Raw genomic sequence first — 27,674 nt, 5'->3', positions numbered from 1 at the left:
CCCTATAAATAGGACACTCAAAACCACTTGCTCAGGGTATTTCGTGCTTGATGCACACCTACAATGCTAATGGTCTGTTTCGCATACGGTATATTTCTTACGAAATGGTAACAAATACACTTCTTTTTGCAGGGGTCATACGATTTCGGAGTGCAGGTGAGCGATGGCTGTGTACGTGAGCTAGCCATAACAAACTTTGTGACGACCACGGCTACATTTACGTGGAATATCCACCAGCTGAGGAGGTGGCCAAAAGGTACATTCGAAGCATCGTCGCCAGTGTTCGTGCACCCCAGTGCGAGCAGATGGAGTATGCAACTGTCCAAAGACCACCACGAGGCCTTCTACCTGGGTTTCATACTGATCTCTTCTGAGAAGGGAGTACCTGTGAGGGCCACCATCAAGACCAAGGCCAAATGCAAAGTTGGTCAAATATCAGAGGTACGCCAACATCTATGACTCACTCTTTTGTTGAGAGTAGGTTATTTTGATGATCAATCACTCAGTACACATATGTATAGGCTAAATGAAGGTAAAAACACCATGCATTCCGTTAATTGGCTGTAATGTTGTATAGAGAAGTGCAAAGTGTATAATTTTGAATAAGTTATGCCATAACATTTCCCTTATGGATTCCTTAAATGGCTTATATTTAGTACTTTTAGAAGAGTATTGACGCAAACTTGAAATTCTCTCACATTTACGACACCCAACATACCATATATTAGTAAAAATAAAAATAAATAAATAAAAACCTAATTGTAACCAATAATAGAAGTTTTCTTAAAGACATAACCGCCATTTGACTGTAGAACAGTCGTCCTTTCAAAAGGCTTTATGCGACTGTGGCTCCCCACCGAGGTAAAATCATTAATAACGGAAGTGATACATTCCACAGTTATGGAAACAATGCAAAATTCAAGTTCTGCGCAGCAATCTTCGCACAAGGCATACAGCCCTAAGTTTTTTACAGTTCCATTATCACATGTTTCATGATACCACGTTTTATGTTGTGTGCACTGGGTCCAATCCTTCTCGCTCCTTTTGTTGTAGAAGTAGCCACCCCTGTTGAGTCTTGTACCACAAAGAAGCACAGGCGAGGATGTTTTCTGGGGAGCCTGTATCCTCTTTCTAGAACACAAATGCACATGTTGATTAATCATCATCATCATCATCTTGGGCAGTTTCCAGCCTCTGGCTGGGACTGTATGGAACATAGGCCTCTCCATCATCTTCTGTCTTGCCATCATCTCTCCGTCTTCACCTTGATCCAGTATTCTCCTTTTTCCTGGACGCATTCCTCTACTCATTTCATCCATCTGTCTCTCTATCTCCCTCTTGGTCTCTTTCCTTCCAGTTTCATCTCGTGTATCCTCCTGGGTATCTTCTCCTCCATTCTCTTAACGTGTCCACACCAACTCAGCCTCGATTTCTCTATTTCCTTCTGTCATGGTTCCACCTTCTTTAACTCTCTGATCCTCTCATTTCTTAACCTGTATCTTTGTCACTCCAATACTATTTCTGAAGAATTTCATCTCACTAGTTTGTCCTTTTCTCTCTTCCTTTCATAAACCAGGCTGCTGGTGCATATGTCGGGATCGGGACATAGTATGACCGTTATGTAGCCTTTTTACTGATTTGGGGTACATACTTGCTTCATATCAGGATTATGGATTAATCCATGTAGATTAATACCGTTCTTTATTTACATGACCTAGAAACCTGTAGTTAACCTGAATAGAATCCATGTGTTGTGGTACAAGGTCATCAGTAGTAGTCCCACTATAGTGACTAATCTGGTTTTTATGTACTGTCATGGCCTGTGAAGAACTAAAGCCACTGACAGATGCCAAACTGGATGAGTGAGTGGGGCCCTCCAGTCAGTGGCCAGAATACTCGCTGTCTAGTGGGCGTTGGCGGCACATTGCTTGCAGGAGTGTCTCTGGCCTCTCTCATGAAAGGCGCGCTTGATCCAGCGCCTTCTAATCGATCCTCGTGCTTCATCTTTGCTGACCGGTGTGCCAGTGACAGCTTACGCCAGCACCACCACAGTCACGGCAGTACAGATGCTTATTACAGGGCTTGGATTGTGCTTTAATTGAGGTTTTCTTGCCAGTATTTGCACGACCCAATGTTGATGCTGCTGATGAACAGATTACGACCAAGTTTCCTAGTTGGCGTCTTCCCTTCATTCTTTTTTGGCCAGTCTTGAAGAGTTCTTCATGGGATGTTAAATGACCTTGCACTCTCTGAAACAGTAATTCCAAATCTAACTGCTTCAGTGGCCTTCCGCAGATCCTCAGTAGACCACTTTGCACAATCATTTTGGCAGGGCTTACCAATGTCGTCACCTAGACGAGAAAAATGCAGAAATGGTGTTAGTACCTGCAGATATCTTATTAAAATTTTTGTGAAACGTACTGTAAAACATTTTAATATTTAAAAAGCTACTTATACGCTTTAATACATGAAAGAATTATATTAATCACATAGTAAACGAAACATTAAATGCGAATGACGTTAGAAATTTATGTGTACCTCCTTTAACGCACAGAAAATATTCAGTGTCAATAGAAAGCAAGCTTATAGCACGTAACCCCACTCTGACGGCTACCCAAAACACACTGAAGTTGCTGTTGCTGCAATAACGCTAAAAGCATGAAGTGGAAACTTCCTCCCCCCCCCCCCCCTCTGTTATTCGTTACTTACTCGGTGCTGCCACCATCGGAATATTTCCAAACTGGCCATTAAATTGCACATGACGTTAAAACCTGCACCGCATTATTACCTTCAGTTACGTTATTTATATTGCACAAGTGGCCTTATGATGGCCGGCCGGGGTGGTCGAGCGGCTCTAGGCGCTTCAGTCTGGAACCGCGCGACTGCTACGGTCGCAGGTTCGAATCCTGCCTCGGGCACGGATGTGTGTGATTTCCTTAGGTTAGTTAGGTTTAAGTACTTCTAAGTTCTAGGGGACTGATGACCTCAGATGTTGAGTCCCATAGTGCTCAGAGCCATTTGAACCATTACACCTTGTAATGTGTGGTGGAGGGTGTCGTATAACAAATGTGAGTAGGGTGTAACAATAATTATGTTTATTTATCTGGATGAAAATTAGTAACGATTTTCTCAGAAACAGTTTGACTGGGCGTGGGAAAGATTCGATATTTGAGCTTGTAGTGGGAGGGTCAACTATTTTATGTGAGTACATAATGGGGCTGTGTAGAGATCAGTGGCGCGTGAGGTAGCCGTACGGTCTGAGGCATCTTGCCACAGTTCGTGCGGCTCCTTCTGCCGGAGGTTCGAGTCCTCCCTCGGGCATGGGTTTGTATGTTGTCCTTAGCGTAAGTTAGTTTAGGTTAGATTTAAGTGTAAACCTAGGGACCGATGACCACAGCAGTATGGTACCATAGAAACTTACCACAAATTTTCAAAACAAAAAAAAAAAAAAGAGAGATCAGTGGCTGGTACAGCGATGCAACAATGTGTTGATATCCAGATGGCCTGATGCTGATCGCGTTGCTGCTGATTAACAGCTGGTGGCACTTATCTCTGCATATCTGTGCACCCAGGGCTTAACGTGTGTAGCTCCCTGCTTCCTGTCTGGTCGTTCTCCAGATAAACCACCGACTGTCGCTCAGTGCTGCTCTATCGCCCTGCCAAAGTGGCCTTTCACTGTGTCCTGATGTTCACACGGTGTCTTGTGCATGTTTTAATTAGACTGAAGAGGCGTTGTTCAAGTTATATTTGAAGGCTGAGTTCAGATAGTGGAAATACAAGTAAATGTTCAAGGGCTCAAACACTGGACTAAACGAAAAAACCATCTGAAATGTAGTGGAAACAGAGGATGTCGCAAAATGGCAACAATCGTCAGGATGAAGACAGCTGTCAGATTCAGTCTGGAGCCCTGTGCAAAAGAAAATGACATGTCTCCAGAATGCAACGTCAAAGTGAAGAGGAGCATGCAAGATACAGACTCAGGAAACCCAAAAGCGAATGTGAATGAAAATCAGTCAGCTCCAGACTCAGAATCAGAATACAGGACGGTTGTAATTAAACTTTCGCTACTTGAGAGGGCCTCCATGAAAAACGACTGATCGTACGACAGTGAAACTTTGTGGAAATATTTGTAAGGACTTGCAGAAAATAAATATGGAATAAAGCATAGAAAGAAACCCATTTTAATTTCCACTTGAGAGGGTAACATTTGAAACTTCCTGACAGATTAAAACTGTGTGCCGGACCGAGACTCGAACTCAGAACTACTTAAACCTAACTAAACTAAGGACATCACACACATCCTTGCCCGAATCAGGATTCGAACTTGCGACCGTAGCGGTTGCGCTGTTCCAGACTGAAGCGCCTAGAACGGCTCGGTCACAGCGGCCGGCCAGCGAGGTGCATGGAAGTAACGTATAACGACAGTTGATTCTGCATAATTACTCTATTAGCAGCCGAAACGAAGTGGCTTTCGTGTGGGAACCGCAGACATTTGATGACAAGGCGACAAGTCAACCGAATCCTCCACCGGGAAACACATCTGGTGTGTCATACACGGCATTAGTGACAGTACGTGTGTCATATGTTAGGAATCTCTTAACCGACGCACCTAATGTGTACGACTGAAAGAGAGTGAGATCTGCTTCCTTGCCCGATGTAGGTGTACGTATGAACGTGAATGTGATCACTCCCAAGGAAACGATGAAAAGATAATAGTTTGCAACATAAGCTGCAACAAATGAATGCAACAGTTTCGCAGTCACACATTCCCTGTGCTCTGTCAAAATATATGTTTTTGACGTTTTTGAAGTTGTGATCCGTTTTGGAAGCCTTGACTCTTGCATTCCTTTGTCGTAACATAATTCAAACGCGTTTCTTTGTTGTTTTCCTTTCTTTGAGACGTCTGTGTGGTATCTCGCCTGCTCTTACTATTCATCACATTTACATGCGACGGTAACGTATTCTTACCACATGACTCAGATTCTACAACCAATGCATAGTATGACAACTGTCAAGACCACAGGAGGAGAAGAAACATTCTCCTTTAAAATGTGGCCAGCACATTCTCCAGATCTCTCGCCAACTGAAAACGTCTGGTCAATGGTGGTCGAGCAACTGGCTCGTCACAATACGCCAGTCACTACTCTTGAAGAACTGTGGTAACGTGTTGAAGCTGCATGGGCAGCTGTACCTGTACACGCCATCCAAGCTCTGTTTGACTCAATGCCTAGGCATATCAAGGCCGTTATTGCGGCCAGAGGCGGTTATTCTGGATACTGATATCTCAGGAACTATGCACCCAAATTGCGTGAAAATGTAATCACATGTCAGTTCTAGTATAATATATTTGTCCAATGAATACCCCTTTATCATCTGCATTTCTTCTTGTTGTAGTAATTTTAATGGCCAGTAGTGTACCTAGAACTGACAAATTACCTCTTGAACGCTTCTCCGTTTTGTTCTCCTTCCTGCTGTCTTGTTCTTCAGGGACTTTCTATCACATCGTCTTGCCATTTGTCAGCATTTCTCTTCCAACGAACCAAGAGTGTTGGGTAACTTACCCTGTCAGTCAAGTGGACAGGGTGCTACCTTTTCGAACCTCATCCAGAAAATCGCTAGGTTCTCCTCCATAGATGGCCAGGTAGCCCGTCATTGGCAGCTGAGGGTGTGTGTGCACTCCCGCGGTGATCTCAACGTGTCTCAACCGGAGCCACAACCACCAGCCACAGCCAGTTCCCAAAGTAACTTTTTACAAGCGTCTGTGAGTGAATCCAGCTGTCTATCTTCTAAGATAAGTCGTAGGGTCAGTATTGCCTCACGTGTTCCAACATTTCTACGGAATCCAAACTAATCTTCCCCGAGGTCGGCTTCTACCAGTTTTTCCATTCGTCTGTACAGAATTCGTGTTAACATTTTGCAGCCATAACTTATTAAACTGATAGTTCGGTAATTTTCACACCTGTGAACACTTGCTTTATTTGGGATTGGGATTATTGTATTCTTCTTGAAGTCTGAGGGTATTTCGCCTGTCTCATACATGTTGCTCATCAAATGGTAGAGTTTTTCCAGGGCTGGCTCTCCCAAAGCTATCAGTAGTTCTAATGGAATGTTGTCTACTCCCGGGGCCTTGTTTCGACTTAGGTCTTTCAGTGCTCAGTCAAACTCTTCACGCAGTATCATATCTCCCATTTCATCTTCATCTAGGGCCTCTTCCATTTCCATAATATCGCCCTCAACTACATCGCCCTTGTATAGATCCTCTATATAATCCTTACACCTTTCTACCTTGCTTAGAACTGGTTTTACATCTGAGCTCTTGATGTTCACACAAGTGGTTCTCTTCTCTCTAAAGGTCTCTTCAATTTTCCTGTAGGCAGTATCTATCTTACCCCTAGTGATATATGCCTCTACATCCTTACATTTGTCCTGTAACCATCCCTGCTTAGCTATTTTGCACTTCCTGTCGACTCATTTTTGAGACATTTGTATTCCTTTTTGCCTGCTTCATTTACTGCATTTCATCAATTAAATTCAATATCTCTTTTGAACACAGATCAAGCATGAAAACAGGAAGGAGGTGCACTGAACTGTGAAAGAAAAGCAAAATAGAAACTACATAATGGGCGAGCTGTGTTCAAACCGCCTTGGTGCAGTTATTATTATTTTCTCGCTGTTGGATTTATTCAAATTTGTGTCAGTGTCGTGGTTTAACATCCGTTTGCAACACCGAGGTATTTGTTTGGTTCTGAGCACTATGAGACTTAACATCTGAGGTCATCAGTCCCCTAGAACTTAGAACTACTTAAACCTATCTAACCTAAGGACATCACACACATCCTTGCCCGAGGCAGGATTCGATCCTGCGACCGTAGCGGTCGCGCAGTTCCAGACTGAAGCGCCTAGAACGGCTCGGTCACAGCGGCCGGCCAGCGAGGTGTATTGAAGGGACGTATAATGACAGTTGATTCTGCATAACTACTCTATTAGCAGCCGAAACGAAGTGGCTTTCGTGTGGGAACCGCAGACATTTGATGACAAGGCGACAAGTCAACCGAATCCTCCACCGGGAAACACATCTGGTGTGTCATACACGGCATTAGTGACAGTACGTGTGTCATATGTTAGGAATCTCTTAACCGACGCACCTAATGTGTACGACTGAAAGAGAGTGAGATCTGCTTCCTTGCCCGATGTAGGTGTACGTATGAACGTGAATGTGATCACTCCCAAGGAAACGATGAAAAGATAATAGTTTGCAACATAAGCTGCAACAAATGAATGCAACAGTTTCGCAGTCACACATTCCCTGTGCTCTGTCAAAATATATATTTTTGGCGTTTTTGAAGTTGTGATACGTTTCGGAAGCCTTGACTCTTGCATTCCTTTGTCGTAACATAATTCAAACCCGTTTCTTTGTTGTTTTCCTTTCTTCGAGACGTCTGTGTGGTATCTCGCCTGCTCTTACTATTCATCACATTTACTTGCGACAGTAACGTATTCTTACCACATGACTCAGATTCTACAACCAATGCATAGTATGACAACTGTCAAGACCACAGGAGGAGAAGAAACATTCTCCTTTAAAAGGTCCCGAGTTTGAGTCTCGGTCCGGCACACAGTTTTAATCTGCCAGGAAGTTTCATATCGGCGCACACTCCACTGCAGAGTGAATATCTCATTCTCGAAACATCCCCCAGGCTGTGGCTAAGCCATGTCTCCACAATATCCTTTTCTTCAGGAGTGCTTGTTCTGCAAGGTTCGCAGCAGAGCTTCTGTAAAGTTTGGAAGGTGGGAGACGAGATACTGGCAGAAGTAAAGCTGTGAGTACCGGGCGTGAGTCGTGCTTCGGTAGCTCAGATGGTAGAGCACTTGTCCGTTAAAGGCAAAGGTCCCGAGTTCGAGTCTCGGTCGGGCACACAGTTTTAATCTGCCAGGAAGTTTCATATCAGCGCACACTCCGCTGCAGAGTGAAAACTCTTTCAGAAAAACATTCCGTTTAATAAGCACAAAAAATATCTCAATCTCTTTGTGAAACTTGGTACATAAATGACCAGTAGTCCCTGAGAACCAAATTAATCATTACAGTTTGCGTAAAAGCGCGCATATTTTCTCTCCTTAATAGCAGCGCTCACGCTATCTACATCTGCATTTACATCCACACTCCGCAGGCCACCTGACGGTGTGTGGCGCAGGGTACCTTGAGTACCTCTATCGGTTCTCCCTTCTATTCCAGTCTCGTATTGTTCGTGGAAAGAAAGATTGTCGGTATGCCTCTGTGTGGGCTCTAATATCTCTGATTTTATCCTCATGGTCTCTTCGCGAGATATACGTGGGAGGGAACAATATACTGCTTGACTCCTCGGTGATGATATGTTCTCGAAACTTCAACAAAAGCCCGTACCGAGCTACTGAGCGTCTCTCTTGCAGAGTCTTCCACTGGAATTTATCTATCAGCTCCGTAACGCTTTCGCGTTTACTAAATGATCCTGTAACGAAGCGCGCTGCTCTCCGTTGCATCTTCTCTATCTCTTCTATCAACCCTATCTGGTACGGGTCCCACACCGTTGAGCAGTATTCAAGCAGTGGGCGAACAAGTGTACTGTAACCTACTTCCTTTGTTTTCGGACTGCATTTCCTTAGGATTCTTCCAATGAATCTCAGTCTGGCGTCTGCTTTACCGACGATTAATTTTATATGGTCATTCCATTTTAAATCACTCCTAATCCCTACTCCTAAATAATTTATGGAATTAACTGCTTCCAGTTGTTGACCTGCTATATTGTAGCTAAATGATAAAGGATATTTCTTTCTATGTATTCGCAGCACATTACACTTGTCTACATTGAGATTCAATTGCCATTCCCTGCACCATGCGTCAATTCGCTGCAGATCCTCCTGCATTTTAGTACACTTTTCCATTGTTACAACTTCTCGATATACTACAGCATCATCTGCAAAAAGCCTCAGTGAAAAAAAATGGTTCTGAGCACTATGGGACTCAACTGCTGTGGTCATCAGTCCCCTAGAACTTAGGACTACTTAAACCTAGCTAACCTAAGGACATCACAGACACCCATGCCCGAGGCAGGATTCGAACCTGCGATCGTAGCAGCAGCGCGGCTCCGGACTGGAGCGCCTAGAACCGCACGGCCACCGCGGCCGGCAAGCCTCAGTGAACTTCCGATGTTATCCACAACGTCATTTATATATATTGTGAATAGCAAATGTCCTACGACACTCCTCTACAGCACACCTGAAATCACTCTTACTTCGGAAGACTTCTCTCCATTGAGAATGACATGCTGCGTTCTGTTATCTAGGAACTCTTCAATTCAATCACTCAATTGGTCTGATAGTCCATATGCTCTTACTTTGTTCATTAAACGACTGTGGGCAACTGTATCGAACGCCTTGCGGGAGTCAAGAAACACGGCATCTACCTGGGAACCCGGGTCTATGGCCCTCTGAGTCTCGTGGACGAATAGCGCGAGCTGGGTTTCACATGACCGTCTTTTTCGAAACCCATGCTGATTCCTACAGAGAAGATTTCTAGTCTCCAGAAAAGTCATTATACTCGAACATAATACGTGTTCCAAAATTCTGCAACTGATAGACGTTAGAGATATAGGTCTATAGTTCTGCACATCTGTTCGACGTCCCTTCTTGAAAACGGGGATGACCTGTGCCCTGTTCCAATCTTTTGGAACGCTACGCTCTTCTAGAGACCTACGGTACATCGCTGCAAGAAGGGGGGGGGGGGGGGGGCAGTTCCTTCTCGTACTCTGTGTAAAATCGAACTGGTATCCCATCAGGCCCAGCGGCCTTTCCTCTTATGAGCGATTCTAATTGTTTTTCTATCACTCTGTCATCTGTTTCGATATCTACCACTTCGTCATTTGTGTGACAATCTAGAGAAGGAACTACAGTGCAGTCTTCCTCTGTGAAACAGCTTTAGAAAAAGACATTTAGTATTTCGGCTTTTAGTCTCTCAAATACAAAGCCTGCAGAAAAACCTATCGAGAAGACGTTAAAGGCACAGAAGTATGCAGAACAGATAACTCAATCCTGTAATGTTAGCAAAACAGCGTGGAATATAGTAAAGAAGGAAACTGGTGGGAATGACAAGGCATTGTGTAACAACATAATAATAAGGGGTAATGAAAAACTGGTTAGTGTCCCAAAAGAAGTATGCGAGAGATTTATAGATCAATTTAGTAAGATGAGTAAGGAGGATGTGATCAACCCACCGCAGGTGCTAAATCCCAGTAATGTCACTAATTCGTTCTTCCTGAGGTGTGTTAAAAAAATGGTTCAAATGGCTCCGAGCACAATGGGACTTAACTTCTAAGGTCATCAGTCCCCTAGAACTCAGAACTACTTAAACCTAACTAACCTAAGGACATCACACACATCCATGCTCGAGGCAGGATTCGAACCTGCGACCGTAGCGGCAGCGCGGTTCCAGACTGTAGCGCCTTTAACCGCTTGGCCACCCCGGCCGGCAATGGTGTGTTACAGAACAGGAAATCCTGAGAACCATTTCCAACTTAAAAGCAAGTACATCCAGTGGCTGGGATGACACCTCAGCCAAATTTCGGTAAGAATGCAGTAATGAGTTAATAAGGCCACTGCAACATTTAATAAACAGCTCTTTCAGACAGGGGTCATTTCCTGACTTGTTAAAAGTCACTGAAATAAGACCAGTGCATAAAAAGGGAAAAACTACTGATGTACAAAATTATAGGCCTATTTCATTGACATCAGAACTTAGTAAGTTGTTGGAAAGGCTATTTCTTGATCAAATGGAATCATTTTCCTGTAAGTACAATATATTAAAAAGTTCTCAACACGGTTTCAGGAAGGGCAAGTCTACAATAACAGCCATAGCCACATTCATTCAAGCGGTATTGAATAAACTTGATGATGGAAACAAAGGTATTGGCACCTTTCTAGACCTATCTAAGGCTCTTGATACTGTAAATCACTCCATTCTTCTACATAAGTTAGAAACTTATGGGGTCAGAGGAGTGGCATTAGATTTGTTAAGATCGTACCTTGCTGACAGGAGACAATGTGTTAAGATGTATCATACAACCGGGGGACTTATACAAACAGTAAAACCATCTTATAAAATTCTTAACCGGCCGTAGTGGCCGAGCGGTTCTAGGCGCTACAGTCAGCAATCGCGCGACCGCTACAGTCGCAGATTCGAATCCTGCCTCGGGCATGGATGTGTGTGATGTCTTTAGGTTAGTTAGGTTTAAGTAGTTCTAAGTTCTGGAGGACTGATGACCTCAGATGTTAAGTCCCATAATGCTCAGAGCCATTTGAACCATTTTGAAAATTCTTAACTGTGGAGTCCCTCAGGGAAGTATTATAGGGCCTTTTCTGTTCGTTGTGTACATCAATGATATAATAATTCCAAAAAATGCAGACCTTGTGAATTATGCCGACGACACCTCCTTCATAAGCCGGGGCCCTACAAAACAGCTGTTGTTGTTGTTGTGGTCTTCAGTCCTGAGACTGGTTTGATGCAGCTCTTCATGCTACTCTATCCTGTGCAAGCCGCTTCATCTCCCAGTACCTACTGCAACCTACATCCTTCTGAATCTGCTTGGTGTACTCATCTCTTGGTCTCCCTCTACGATTTTTACCCTCCACGCTGCCCTCCAATACTAAATTGGTGATCCCTTGATGCCTCAGAACATGCCCTACCAACCGGTCCCTTCTTCTAGTCAAGTTGTGCCACAAACTTATCTTCTCCCCAATCCTATTCAACACCTACTCATTAGTTATGTGATCTACCCATCTAATCTTCAGCATTCTTCTGTAGCACAACATTTCGAAAGCTTCTATTCTCTTCTTGTCTAAACTATGTATCGTCCATGTTTCATTTCCATACATGGCTACACTCCATACAAATACTTTCAGAAACGACTTCCTGACACTTAAATCTTTACTCGATGTTAGCAAATTTCTCTTCTTCAGAAACGCTTTCCTTGCCATTGCCAGTCTACATTTTATATCCTCTCTACTTCGACCGTCATCAGTTATTTTGCTCCCCAAATAGCAAAACTCCTTTACTACTTTAAGTGTCTTATTTCCTAATCTAATACCCTCAGCATAACCCGACTTAATTCGACTACATTCCATTATCCTCGTTTTGCTTTTGTTGATGTTCATCTTATACCCTCCTTTCAAGATACTGTCCATTCCGTTCAACTGCTCTTCCAAGTCCTTTGCTGTCTCTGACAAAATTACAATGTCATCGGCGAACCTCAAAGCTTTTATTTCTTCTCCATGGATTTTAATACTTACTCCGAATTTTTCTTTTGTTTCCTTCATTGCTTGCTCAATATACCTATTGAATAGCATCGGGGAGAGGCTACAACACTGTCTCACTCCCTTCTCAACCACTGCATCCCTTTCATGCCCCTCGACTCTTATAACTGCCATTTGGTTTCTATACAAATTGTAAATAGCCTTTCGCTCCCTATATTTTACCCCTGCCATCTTCAGAAGTTGAAAGAGAGTATTCCAGTCAACATTGTCAAAAGCTTTCTCTAAGCCTACAAATGCTAGAAACGTAGTATTCGGTTATTTCAGAGTCTCATGCTAGCCCACAATATTTAACAGAGTAAATAATATTGCAGCATTCAGTAATTATTTTTTTGATTAATCACTGCATATATAGAATCAAACGAAAGTCCCAATCCCGAGTACCGCGATATACCCCGACGCCGTTGCCGTTTTAGGCTGCTCTTTATTGCACTTCTTTTTATTGGGCCTTTCAAGGTTTCCATTTTTGATTTGTTTGTCACAATTGAGTACACCTTCTTCCTGTTTTCATGCTTGATCCGTCTATCCCCTGGGCTCTCTTACTACTAAATCTGACGGCGGTGTCATGGGGAGTCTCCCTTGTGAGTAACATTTTATGTTTGCGATAAAGTTAGCTGGCACACTGTGTGCATCCGTTAACCAGAGCCCTCATGAAATTGTGGAGCTTTGCCCAAGCTTTGCCCAAGAATGGGGTTCTTCACTCAGTTTGTTATGAAAAAAGTGTAGGCCTATTTTTGTTTGAGAACTACACTGTGACTGGAATGAAGAAAAACACAGCTTCAAGGGCAGGGTTAGATGAGTCTTTTGCAGCTAGTCACTATTTTGTAGAGTGTTTCTGTATATAGAAAACATGAACAATGTTTTCCTGGCAATTTTGGAAGCCTTGTGCTGCTCCTGCCATAAATCAGTTTGTCTCGATCGTACGACAGCAATAGATTACAGCTGGACATCCTGTTCGTTTCGCATTTACCGCACAGGCCGCTCGCACCAACTGTGCAGTATGTGTCTAATGTCTGAACCCTCTGTTTTGCTCTGTAGGAACCTCCCCAGGCAGTTAGGAAGACGGGTTGCCGGGTTTCGAACCCTACGGATGATCTTCATTTTTTATTAATACTTTAAACAGTGGAGCATTTTCTGGGTAAATCATACACTCGTTTGATATTTTTTTTAAACTTGTATTTTATTAGGATTCCGTACTTCAGTCGGTAAAAACAGAAACCTTATAGCATCGTTCTGCTGTATCTCTGTCTCTCCGCCTGTTAAGATCTTTTGTCTGAGGATCAGACAGAGATGTCAGGTTGAAACGTATGTCAAATATGGGGGTGGTTTGAAAAGTTCTCGGAACGGAATAGAAAAAAAGTATTTACATCACTGGAACCTTTTTTTTATTTTTCAACGTAGTCTCCTTGTAGGTTAATGCACTTGGTCCAACGATGTTTCCAGTGCCTTGATCCCATCTCGACATGAGTTTCCTCCAGGACTGCAAAATAGTTGTCAACTCCGGCTATCAGTTCTTCGTTTGAAGTGCATCTTGGTCCACCAAGAAAAATTTTCAGTTTTGGGAGGAGATGGAAGTCTGAAGGAGCCATAGCTGGTGAATAAGGCGGCTGTGGCAACAATTCATGCCTTGTGTATTGTGTATTGAGTATTGAGTATTGCCCTTATATACGGTAGCTGCCGGCTGTGACGTCATTGGTGCCCGTGACATTGCCATATATGGGCATGTTTTGAGTCGGCGTTCGATGTGCGCTCTTCAGCCGCGCGATCGCTGGATCCCACGGAGCGCTGAGCTGCTAGTTTCTCGCGTAAGTGTGGCCAAATGACGAAAGTGTCGTCAACGTATCGAAAAAAACATTTCGGATTGAATGGCGCAGTATCTATGGCAATATCCTCAAAATTCTCCATGAAGAGGTTTGCAACAGCTGGAGCCAACGGGCTACCCATTGCTACGCCGTCTGTCTGATGGTAATACTGGCCGTTGTACACGAAATAGGAGGACGTAAGAAAAACTAGACGAGTTTTTGGAACACTTCAGTGGCATCAACAGTAATATTCAGTTCACCATGGGAAAGTTAATGCATTGCACTTCCTCGACGTCCTTGTCCATCGTAAACGAAATGGGTGCCTTGGCCACAGCGTCTACAGAAAACCCACCCACACAGACCTGTACCTGCACGCCACCAGCCATCATCATCCACCACAGAAGCGCACAGTACTGCAAACGTTGGTGCATCGTGCAAGAGGAATATCAGACGACGATAACCGGCCCCATGAACTGAGCCACCTACGCAAGGTTTTCAGAAATAACGGCTACAGCGCCCATCAAGTGAAAGAACTGATTTCTGGGGAATATTAGAATAAACCACCAACGAAGATCAGGAAAAGAAACTTGCTTTGCTGTCATTCTGTGGCTCTGTGTCGGGCAAGATATGCCTCCTGCTGAAAAGACACAAGATCAAAACCGAGCGAGGTGGCGCAGTGGTTAGACACTGGAGTCGCAATCGGGAGGACGACGGTTCAAAGCCGTGTCTGGCCATCCTGATTTAGGTTTTCCATGATTTCCCTAAATCACTCCAGGCAAATGCCGAGATGGTTCCTCCGAAAGGGCACGCCCGACTTCCTTCCCCATCCTTCCCTAATCCAATGAGACCGATGACCTCGCTGTTTGGTCTCCTTCCCCAAACAATCCCAATCCCAACAAGATGAAATCAATCTTCAGCCCTCCAACGAAAATCCGTCAATTACTGAGACCAGTTAAAGACGCAGTAGGTCTCAGAACACCTAGAGTCTACGAAATTTCTTGTGAGTGTGGCCAGAAGTACGTCAGTGGTGCGCACTGTGGAACAACGCAGGAAGGAACATGAGAGGTAGTAGCGCCTACGTTATCCAGAGAAATCTGCGTTACCTGAGCATGCGTTAGAAAACGGTCACCACATAAAATTTGACGGTACCTCTGTCGTGGCTCGCACTAACGGCTTCTGGGAAAGGAAGCTATTGAAATAAAACGCCTTGATGTAGTAACCAAAACCAATTGCGGGAACGCCTTGGGCTGCAGATCAGAGCCACCAGGCAGGGAAGCCGCCGGCGGTGGAGCACGCACCAGCGGGTAAACACAAGGACGAGTCGGACGACAGACCAACGACAACCGACCACGACCGACTATGACCCGCAAAACAAGGAAGAGATAAACAACGGCGGCTTGTAGAAACCACAACACCAAACACCAACAGTAAATCCACTCGGAGCCAGAGCCAGGCAAATGTCAACAATGAGCAACGACCAGAACGCAGTACCGCCGAGATAGAGACGCAGTCCAGAGCGAGTACCAGACTGACTGGACTAGGTTTTTTTTTTTTTTTCTTTATTGTGATTTCATGCCCCTGCCGCATATGGGCAGGGGAGGGCTGTCAGCAGCACAATCCGCCGCTCTTCAGCCGAGTGACATGACAACTAAAACAAGAATAAAATAATACATACATAAGGAGGTAAAAAAGGGGAACAAAACAGAGTAAGGGGAGAAAATGGAGGTAAAAATACACTGACATGTAGAAGTTCATTGGGGACAGTTAAAAAAGTCACCAGAAAGTTAAAAAAAACACACAGTTGGCGATTCTTAAAACACAGAGAAGACACTGGATGCGCTTGCACAGGTTAAAAGTTGGCCACAGTATTAAAAACACCCCGAAACAACACACTTAAAACCCACTTGGAGCACACACGATGAAGAATAAAACTACCAGGCGGGACCTGCCGAGGGAAAGGGCAGAGAGGATGGAAAAGGAGGGGAGAGCATGGGGCAGCTGGGGAAGCGGCGGGATGAAGAGAGGAGGGGCAACCGTGGGTTCACGAAGAGGCAGGAGACACATGGGGTGGGAGAGGAAAGGGAAGACAGGGCAGGAGGGAGCGCAGAGACACTGAAAGAAGGCACAAGAGATGGACGGGGAGTAGGAGGGGAAATCCGCTCAGAAGGAGGGAGGGGGAGGAGAGGGAGCCCTGAGGAGGAGGCAGGAAGAGGGGGTTAGAGTTGGTAGGAACTGGACTAGGGCAGAGCGGATCCCTATATACGAAACGGAGGGAGGGGCTATTGGCCGCGGTCTGCACGTGGTGTAGCGGTGGCTGCGCAAGAGCCGCTGCGCGGAAGACCCGCCGCGGACGCGGAGCCCTCTATGGGCTGGCCGCGCCCATTTGTTCTGGCGCGTGTTCGACTTCTGCGGCGGGAGGTACTAGACCTGAATAGAGACGGTGGCTTGCAGCTCAGCGCTGCGTGGGATCCAGCGATTGCGCGGTTGAAGAGGACACATCGAACACCGACTCAAAACATGCCCATATATGGCAATGTCACGGGCACCAGTGACGTCACAGCCGGCATCTAGCGTATATAAGAGCACACCAACATCCCAGTGGCAGTCATACCACATGACAATGGCCAAGGAGTGCTTGGCCGAAAGCTCGTGTACTTTTAAGCAATTGACGCGGTTGGAAACCCGAGAACATTTTATTCACATACTGACATGTATTTCATTGTTATATCGGATATAATATTTAGTGACTTAGGGGGTTAATTAGCTAAGTCCTGTGGAAGTATACTGACTTTTATTGTGTCCTTCGTTACCAAATGCAGCGCTGAAAATGTCTCTCTGGTGCCTTTGCCTTTTCTGAAGCTAAACTAACCGTTATCTGGATTCATCATTAATAGGTGTAAACGTTTTCGTGTCGACAGCTGCCTGTCATAGAGTCTGAGCTGTTCAAAGTGGGCGAGGTGCAGAGGAAGGAGTGGCTGCGAGGCTTCAGCCAACCGAAGGATGTGCAGTCAGACGAGCTACTGCTGGAGAGCGAGGTGGTCGTGGTGCGCGGCGTGGCGGAGTCCGCTCCAGGACCCGCCAACAGTCTCAAGGGTGACCTGGCAATGCTGCTCAAGCTGGAGGAGGACGCTGACGTCACGCTGCTGGCCGGTTCCGGCGCGAAGCGGCTGAGGGCGCACTCGACGATCCTGCGCGCTCGCAGTCCTGTGTTCGCTTCCAGGTTGCAGTCACCGGAGGTAGCCACCAAATCTGGCTACGTGTTCGACATGCAGGACGTGAAGCCGCGCGTGGTCAAGGAGCTGCTTCGCTACATCTACACCGACAGTACTCCGGAGCTGTCTCAGATGCCGGAGGAGCTGCTTGCTCTCGCCAACAGGTTTGATCTACGGACAGGATAAATACAGCCAACTGTGCCACATGTTCCTCTCTCTCTCCATCGGCTCCCCAGCCCCATTTTGTTTTTTCCTCTCCTCCCCCCTTTTTACCCTCATCTGTCCGGATCCTGCCCCTCCCCCTCCCCCATCTGCTTTAGGCTTTGGTGTGTCATCTTCGTGTTTACTCTATAGTCCAGTGTTTGCATGCACATTCAGTGTTGTGCATTCCCTTTTTTAAGTGTTGCCAACCCTGTCTCCATTAGCATCGTCAACCACGTGTTTTTATACACTACTGGCCATTAAAATTGCTACACCAAGAAGAAATTCAGATGAGAAACGGGTATTCATTGACAAACATATTATACTAGAACTGACATGTGATTACATTTTCACGCAAATGGTTCAAATGGCTCTGAGCACTATGGGAATTAACTTCTCAGGTCATCAGTCCCCTAGAACTTAGAACTACTTAAACCTAACTAATCTAAGGGCATCACACACATCCATGCCCGAGGCAGGATTCGAACCTGCGACCGTAGCACTCGCGCTGTTCCTGACAGAAGTGTCTTGAACCGCTCGGCCACCACGGCCCGCTGGCTCGTACAAGAACTGCAACATGCGGTCGTACATTATCCTGCTGAAATGTACGGTTTCGCAGAGATCAAATTAAACGGAGAGCCACGGGTCGTAACACATGTGAAATGTAACGTCCACTGTTCAAAGAGCCGTCAATGCGAACAAGAGGTGACCGAGACGTGTAACCAATGGCACCCCATACCACCACGCCGATTGATACGCCAGTATGGCGATGACGAATACACGCTTCCAATGTCCGTTCACCGCGATGTCGCCAAACATGGATGCGACCATCATGATGATGTAAACAGAAGCTGGATTCATCCGAAAAAATGACGTTTTGCCATTCGTGCACCCAGGTTCGTCGTTGAGTACACCATCGCAGGCGCTCCTGTCTGTGATGCAGCGTCAAGAGTAACTGCAGCCATGATCTCCGAGCTGATAGTCCATGCTGCTGCAAACGTCGTCGAACTGTTCGTGCAGATGGTTGTTGTCTTGCAAACGTCCCCATCTGATGATTCAGGGATCGAGACGTGGTTGCACGATCCGTTACAGCCATGCGGATAAGATGCCTGTCATCTCGACTGCTAGTGATACGAGTCCGTTGGGATCCAGCACGGCGTTCCGTATTACCCTCCTGAACTCACCGATTCCATATTCTGCTAACAGTCATTGGGTTCTCGACCAACGCCAGCAGCAATACGATAAACCGCAATCGCGATAGGCTACAATCTGGCCTTTATCAAAGTCGGAAACGTGATGGTACGCATTTCTCCTACATACACGAGGCATCACAACAACGTTTCACCAGGCAACGCCGGTCAACTGCTGTTTGTGTATGAGAAATCGGTTGGAAACTTTCCTCATATTAGCACGTTGTAGGTGTCGCCACAGGCGCCAACCTTGTGTGAACGTTCTGTAAAGCTAATCATTTGCATATCAGAGCATCTTCTTCCTGTCGGTTAAATTTCGCGTCTGTAGCACGTCATCTTCGTGGTGGAGCAATTTTAATGGCCAGTAGTGTACATAAGAGAGAGAGAAGGCAGTCAGCCATTGCATTCCTACTTGTGGTGATTAATTTGTGTGGCATGTAAGCATGCCTCTGGAATGCCTGAGGCAACTTAATGCTAGTATGGTTTATACTCTGATGAGTCAAAACAATATGACCATTGAACATTGCGTAACTGAAATGCGAACGCGCATCTCGGAATTGACAAAGCTAGTGGCAGTTCTCGTCCTACTGTCGTGAACGTAAATGTAAACTGTTGAAGTACTGTGTAACGACAAGTAGGTGACTAGGTGTTGGATGTCCACCCTTCATCAGACAGTGTGAAGGTCAGAGGCTCCCCCACTCTGAAAAAGGAAGACATGCTGCGATCTATGGCAGATCTCACGACAGAGTACAAAATTGAGCACGCACAAGTGTTTTGGAGCACATGGTTCCGTGCAGATTGTTGAACGTGGGGGTACACAGAAGACAATTTTTACTTGACCCATGTTGACCCTACGACATAGTCTACTACAGTTGCAATGGGCATGGGATCACCGATGTTGGATAGTGGGTTGTTGAAAACACGTCGTCTGGTCAGATGCTGCTACGGCAGGATGGTGGCCGTGCCTGAATATGCTGCCATCCAGGTGAATAGCTACCTGAAACATGTCCTGCGCCATAGATGCAGGATAAGGTGAAGTGTTTTTCTATGGAGGACGTTCACGTGGGCTTCCATGAGACCTGTGGTAGTAACCAAAGGCACCGTGACAGCTGTGGAGTACCATATGTGAAAGAGTTCCGTGGATGTATGGCGCGACAAAGTATAACATGTGAGAAGAGTATCGGTAAAACTGCGACATTTCAACGAAGCGTGTGTTTGTCATCTTCAGACAGTGATGTCGAGTGTTAATAGAAGACCCATGAAGGACAACTATTACCACGGATAAAGAGGAGCGCAAATAAAAAAGGGAACCTCACCATCAGGCGCTGAAGACCACGCGGTAGATGATCGACGGCCGCGTCATCCCCAGAGATCCATCATCAGATGCGGTATGGAGGGGCAGGGGATGGAGGATGGAGGATGTTGTAGGGTTGGGTTGGGTTGTTTTGGGGAAGGAGACCAGACAGCGAGGTCATCGGTCTCATCGGATTAGGGAAGGACGGGGAAGGAAGTCAGCCGTGCCCTTTGAAAGGAACCATCCCGGCATTTGCCGAGGGGCATGGGATAAGGACATCACACTCACATGTTAAATAAAGTCTATTCACGCCGTAGTTTGTAACTAATTTAGTTTTTTTTAAATAGTTCAATAATTATTGGGTGGTCACAAGGCCTTAATTATCATCTAGGAATTTCAAGGTCCGACCATGAACCTTAGCGACGGTGATCGTCCTTGTCTACAGATTCACCTTTGCGATACATTTTTCCCAACGACTGAAGACTTAATAGAGACATTGCTTGTGGAAGTTAGCATGTTGGCGGTTCAGGAAGTGTCCTATCTAAAATAAATCTACATGTTGATCTGCATCCACATGATTACTCTGCCACTCATAGTTAAGTGCTTGGCATTGGATTCATCGAACGACTGTCAAGGTGTTTCTATACCGTCCCACGCTCGAACGGCGCGCGGTAAAAACGAGCTTCTGTGCGAGCTCCGATTTATTTTATTTTGATAATCGTTCCTCCCTATGCAGGTGGGCACCAACATAATACTATCGCAATTGGAGGAGAGAGTTTGTGATTGAAATTTCCCGAAATGTTGCTGCCGCAACGAAAAGCGTTTCAGTGATTGCCACCCCATTTCACGTATCATATCCGTGGCAACATCTCCTCTATTTCGCGATGATACGAAACGAGCAGTCCTTCTTTGAACTTATGCGAAGTCCTCCGTCAGTCTCATGTGATGCATATCCAATACCGCACAGGAGTACTCTAAAAGAGGGCAGACAAGCGTGGTGTAAGCAATCTCTTTAGCAGAACTGTTGTGCCTTGTAAATGTCCTGCCGGCCGGAGTGGTCGAGCGGTTCTAGGCGCTTCAGTCTGGAACCGCGCGACCGCTACGATCGCAGGTACGAATCCTGCCTCGGGCATGGATGTGTGTGATGTCCTTAGGTTAGTTAGGTTTAAGTAGTTCTAAGTTCTAGGGGACTGATGACCTCAGATGTTAAGTCCCATAGTGCTCAGAGCCATTTTAACCATTTGAGGTTTCCTCGGAACATTATGCAATCGTTCCAATTTAAGTTATTCATAACTGTAATCCCTAAGTTTTTAGTTGAATTTACAGCTATTAGATTTGTGTGATTTATCGCATAACCGAAAATGAGCGGATTTCTTTTAGTAGTCGTGTGGACTGCATCACACTTTTCATCACTTAAAGTTAATCGCCACTCTTCGAGCCACACAAATAACTCGTCTAAATCATTTTGCAACTGGTTTTGATCATGTAACGACTTTAGAAGACGGTAAATGACAGCATCATCCGCAAACAGTCTAAGAGGGCTGCTCGGATTTTCTCCTGTGTCATTTTTGAAGAGCAGGAACAGCAAAGGGCCTGTAACACCTCCTTTGGGTACGCCAGATATTACTTCTGTTTTACTCAATGACTACTGGTCAATTACTGCGAAATGTGACAGGAACTCACGAATCCAGTCGCACAACTGAGATGATATTGGAAAGTCGTTTGTGAGGAACGGTGTCGAAAGCCTTCTGGAAATCTAAAAATATGAAATCAATTTGACACACCCCGTTGATAGCACTTTTTACTTCGTGAGAATAAGGAGCTGGTTGTGTTTCACAAGACCCTTAATTTCTGAATCCGTGCTTACTATTTTTCAATAAATCGTTTTCTTCGAGATAGTTTATAATGTTTGAACACTCCCAATGTTCCAAAACCCTACTGAAAATCGACGTTAGTGACATGAGGGTGTAATTCAGCGGATTATCCCTGTTTCCTCTCTAGGGTACTGGTGTAGCCCGCTCAACTTTCCAGCCGCCTTTTTGGCCTCACTATGGGGTTTTCATCTGGGTTTCGTGGCAGACGAATATGAGGCAAAGACCCAAGAAGTAGCATGTACAACGTAATTGTACGTAGTATGCTCCCGTGGCCGTGTGTCAGTTACGAGCAAAGCGTAACACCATACAATGGCTGTCACAACAAAAACTCAGCATCATCTTGCGCGATGATTGATTCGTCTTCGACATTTTTTGCGGTGATGAATGCATGTATTTTAATCATTTGTAGCCTCTGTTGTCAGGTCGTCCTAAGTTGTTTCTAATATTACGTTGATAGTTATCACGATACGCTTGTTTATGTGCACTGAATAAAACCAATGTTATCATGTCATACACGTTTCGTTTTTAGTTTTTGAAAGACATGGTCAGTTGCCTGAAATATGCATTCGTGTACACATAAAAATGTATACTGTATATTTCAGGCCGCTAAAGGCACCTTTCAAAAAATAAAAGCAAAATGAGTGCGGCATAATAAAATTACACTACTGGCCATTGAAATTGCTACACCACGAAGATGACGTGCTACAGACGCGAAATTTAACCGACAGAAAGAAGATGCTGTGATATGCAAATGATTAGCTTTTCAGAGCATTCACACAAGATTGGCGCCGGTGGCGACAGCTACAACGTGCTGACATGAGGAAAGTTTCCAACCGATTTCTCATACACAAACAGAAGTTGACCGGCGTTGCCTGGTGAAACGTTGTTGTGATGCTTCGTGTAAGGAGGAGAAATGCGTACCATCACGTTTCCGACTTTGATAAAGGTCGGATTGTAGCCTATCGCGATTGCGGTTTATAGTATCGCGACAGGCATCTTATCCGCGTGGCTGTAACGGATCGTGCAGCCACGTCTCGATCCCTGAGTCAACAGATGGGGACGTATGCAAAACAACCATCTGCACGAACAGTTCGACGGCGTTTGCAGCAGCATGGACTATCAGCTCGGAGACCATGGCTGCGGTTACCCTTGACGCTGCATCACAGACAGGAGCGCCTGCGATGGTGTACTCAACGACGAACCTGGGTGCACGAATGGCAAAACGTCATTTTTCCGGATGAATCCAGGTTCTGTTCATCATGATGGTCGCATCCGTGTTTGACGACATTGCGGTGAACGCAACATTGGAAGCGTGTATTCGTCATCGCCATACTGGCGTATCACCCGACTTGATGATAAGGGTGCCATTGGTTACACGTCTCGGTCATCTCTTGTTCGCATTGACGGCACTTTGAACAGTGGACGTTACATTTAAGATGTGCTACGACCTGTGGCTCTACCTTTATTTTGATCTCTGCGAAACCATACATTCAAGCAGGATAATGTACGACCTCATGTTGCAGGTCCTGTACGGGCCTTTCTGGATACAAAAATGTTCGACTGCTGCCCTGGCCAGCACGTTCTCCAGATCTCTGACGAATTGAAAACGTGTGGTCAATGGTGACTGTAAGACAAAAAATAGATGCACCACGAAGTAAATGTCAAAATGCGACGCAAATCGGTAGATGTGCTGTACATGTACGGGCAAACAAACGATCACAATTCAAATTATTTATTCCAGAAGAAAAGCTTCAGGAACTGAACAACTCAATAACGCGTTGGTCCACCTCTAGCCGTTATGCAAGCACTTATTCGCCTTGCAATTGATTGGTAGAACTGTTGGATGTATTCCCAACTGATATGGTCCCATATTATGTCCCATTGCCCCGTCAAATTGTCACTCGCTGGTTGGAGGATCCGGGCCTTAATGTTGCAGACGTTCTCACTGGAGAGAGATCCGGCAACCCTGCTGGCCAATGTAAGCTTTCGTAACCACGAAGACAAGCAGTGGAAATACTCGCTGTGTGCCAGCGGGCATCATTTTACTAGCTTGCCACGAAGGGTAGCAAAACGGGGCGTAGAAAATCGTCCACGTACCACTACGCTGTGAAGATGCCACGGATGATAACCATAGAGGGTTGACACACAGTCAACATAGATTTAGAAAACATCGTTCTTGTGAAACACAACTAGATCTTTATTCGCATGAAGTGCTGAGTGCTATCGACAAGGGATTTCAAACTGATTCCGTATTTCTGGATTTCCGGAAGGCTTTTGACACTGTACATCACAAGCGGCTGGTAGTGAGATTGCGTGCTTATGGAATATAATGTCAGTTATTTGACTGGGTTCGTGATTTCTTCTCAGAGAGGTCACAGTTCGTAGTAATTGACGGAAAGTCATCGAGTAAGACAGAAGTGATTTCTGGTATCCCCCAAGGTAGTGTTCTTTGCCGTTTCTTATCTATATAAACGATTTGGGAGACAATCTGAGGAGCCGTCTTAGGTTGGTTGTAGATGATGCTGTCGTTTATCGACTAGTAAAGTCATCAGAAGACCAAAACAAATTGCAAAACGATTTAGAAAAGATATCTGTATGGTGCGAAAATTGGGAATTGAACCTAAATGCCGGCCGGTGTGGCCGTGCGGTTCTGGGCGCTACAGTCTGGAACCGAGCAACCGCTACGGTCGTAGGTTCGAATCCTGCCTCGGGCGTGGATGTGTGTGATGCCCTTAGGTTAGTTAGGTTTAATTAGTTCTAAGTTATAGGCGACTGATGACCTTAGAAGTTAAGTCGCATAGTGCTCAGAGCCTTTTTTGAACCTAAATAAAGAAAAGTGTGAGGTCATCCTCATGAGTGCTAACAGGAACTCGTTAAATTTCGGTTACACGATAAATCAGTCAAATCTAAAGGCCGTAAATTCAACTAAATGCCTAGGAATTACGAACTGCTTAAATTGGCAGGAACAGATAGAAAATGTTGTGGGGAAGGCTAACCGCCGGCCGTTGTGACCGAGCGATTCTAGGCGCTTCAGTCTGGAACCGCGCTGCTCCTACGGTCGCAGGATCGAATCCTGCCTCGGGCGTGGATGTGTGTGATGTCCTTAGATTAGTTAGGTTTCAGTAGTTCTAAGTCTAGGCGACTGATGACAGGAGATGTTAAGTCCCATAGTGCTCAGAGCTATTTTTGAAGGCTAATCAGAGACTGCGTTTTGTTGGCGCGGCATTTAGAGGATGTAACAGATCTACTGCCTACACTACGCTTGTCCGTCCTCTTTTAGAATACTGCTTCGCGGTGTGAGATCCTTACCAGATAGGATTGACGGAGTACATCGAAAAAGTTTTGAGAAGGGCGGCACGTTTTGTATTATCGCTAGGTAGGAGAGAGAGTGTAACGGACATTATACAGGAATTGGAGTGGACATCATTAAAACAAAGGCGTTTTTCGTTGCGGCGGAATCTTCTCACGAAATTCCGATCTCCAACTTTGTTGATGCCGACCTACACAGCGAGAAACGATCACCAGGGTAAAACAATGGAAATCAGAGCTCATAAGGAAAAATATAGGAGTTCGTTATTTCCGCGCGCTCTACGAGATTGGAATAATAGAGAATTGTGAAGGTGATTTACAGAGTATCCATGTAGATGTAGATGTAGGGTCCTGCTATGAAAGTAAATGACGCCCCAGCCCGCTTGGTTGGCAGAGCAGTCTACGCACGGCTTTCCGGGTTGGGAAGGTGCCGGTCCCCGGCACGAATCCGCCCGGCGGATTTGTGTCGAGGTCCGGTGAGCCGGCCAGTCTGTGGATGGTTTTTAGGCGGTTTTCCATCTGCCTCGGCAAATGCGGGCTGGTTCCCGTTATTCCGCCTCAGCTACACATTGTAGGAGATTGCTGCGCAAACAAGTTCTCCATGTAGGCGTACACCACCATTACTACCACGGAAACATAGGGGTTACACTCGTCTGGTGTAAGACGTTCCCTGAGGGATCGACCAGGGGCCGAACCGCACAATAACCCTGGGTTCAGTGTGGGGCGGCGGTGCGGTGAAGTGGACTGCGGTAGTCGCCGTGGGGTTGTGGACCACTGCGGCTGCGACGGGGCCAGAGCCTCTCCGTCGTTTCTAGGTCCCCGGTTAACATAACATGACATAACATAAATGACGCCCCAGAGCATAACTGCTGGTTGTCGGGCCGTGTGGTGGGTGAAAGTCAGGATGGTATGCCAGCGGTCTCCGGGGCGTCTGGAGACACAGCTTTGGTCTGGAATCTCATTGACTAGAGTAGAATTGTTTTAAATCATGTGTCACGCTCGAACTGAGTCCCAGCGACCACGGGGTGTTGGACTGGGGTGCCACTTCATTGCAGGACCCCTTTGGTTGTCATCACCGGCACGCTTACAGGCACCCAGGTTCGTCGTTGAGTACACCATCGAAGGCGTTCCTGTCTGTGATGCAGCGTCAAGGGTAACAGCAGCCGTTGTCTCCGAGCTGATAGTCCGTGCTGCTGCAAACGTCGTCGAACTGTGCGTGAAGATGGTTGTTGTCTTGCTAAGGTCCCCATCTGTTGACTCACGGATCGAGACGTGGGGCGGATAAGATGCCTGTCATCTCGACTGCTAGTGATACGAGGCCGTTGGGATCCAGCACGGCGTTCCGTATTACCCTCCTGAACCCACCGATTCCATATTCTGCTAACAGTCGTTGGTTGGTTTGGGGAAGGAGACCAGACAGCGAGGTCATCGGTCTCATCGGATGAGGGAAGGACGGGGAAGGAAGTCGGCCGTGCCCTTTTGAAAGGAACCATCCCGGCATTTGCCTGGAGCGATTTAGGGAAATCACGGAAAACCTAAATCAGGATGGCCGGACTCGGGATTGAACCGTCGTCCTCCCGAATGCGAGTCCAGTGTCTAACCACTGCGCCACCTCGCTCGGTTGCTAACAGTCATTGGATCTCGACCAACGCGAGCAGCAATGTCGCGATACGATAAACGGCAATCGCGCTAGGCTATAATCCCACCTTTATCAAAGTCGGAAACGTGATGGTGCGCATTTCTCCTCCTAACACGAGGCATCACAACAACGTTTCACCAGGCAACGCCGGTCAACTGCTGTTTGTGTATGAGAAATCGGTTGGAAACTTTCCACATGTCATCACGTTGCAGGTGTCATCATCGGCGCCAACCTTGTGTGAATGCTCTGAAAAGCTAATCATTTGCGTATCACAGCATCTTCTTCCTGTCGGTTAAATTTCGCGTCTGTAACACGTCATATTCGTGGTGTAGAAATTTTAATGGCCAGTAGTGTAACTTGTGGACGTCAACAAGTCCGCCGTATTGTCTAATCCAACTTGGCGAAAACCTCACCTCAATATATTTTATCATTCTGAATACGTTTAGGATGACACGTCTTAGCTTCCTCAATGTGTAAACATTACTGACATGTGGTCTGAAGATATTAGCAAACTGGACTGTCGTTTGGTTGCAGGTTCGAGCTGATGGGCCTGATGAGGCGCTGTGAACTGGAGCTTTGCCAGAAGCTGACAGTGGACAATGCTGCCCGAACTGCACTGCTAGGGGTGCAACACTCCTGCCTGACGCTCCTGCAGGTCGTGGTGCCATTCATCGAGCAGAGGTACGGAGAAGTGATGGGCACCCCTGGATGGACTGTCGCTGTCCGCACCGACCCCGAAGCCATGGCTACTGTCAGCCGACTCATCTCCGATGCTGCCAAGGGACAGATCAAAATTCGACTTTCATCGCACTAA

The 27,674-nt window shown here is 45.9% G+C and overlaps 1 protein-coding gene across 1 annotated transcript; it reads left to right on the top strand.

Moving 5' to 3' along the window:
* The first annotated feature begins 312 nt into the window (after window positions 1-312).
* Window positions 313-27,674, top strand: LOC126424652 (speckle-type POZ protein-like). Its single transcript, XM_050087383.1, has 3 exons — window positions 313-441; window positions 17,060-17,517; window positions 27,395-27,674. Exons 1-3 carry the CDS (start codon window positions 313-315, stop codon window positions 27,672-27,674), a joined length of 867 nt encoding a protein of 288 aa, XP_049943340.1.

The sequence above is a fragment of the Schistocerca serialis genome, chromosome 10 (assembly GCF_023864345.2).
Source record: "Schistocerca serialis cubense isolate TAMUIC-IGC-003099 chromosome 10, iqSchSeri2.2, whole genome shotgun sequence".
NCBI lineage: Eukaryota > Metazoa > Arthropoda > Insecta > Orthoptera > Acrididae > Schistocerca > Schistocerca serialis.
The sequence above is the reverse complement of the archived record's forward strand: the minus strand, read 5'-3'. Positions and strand labels throughout refer to the sequence as shown.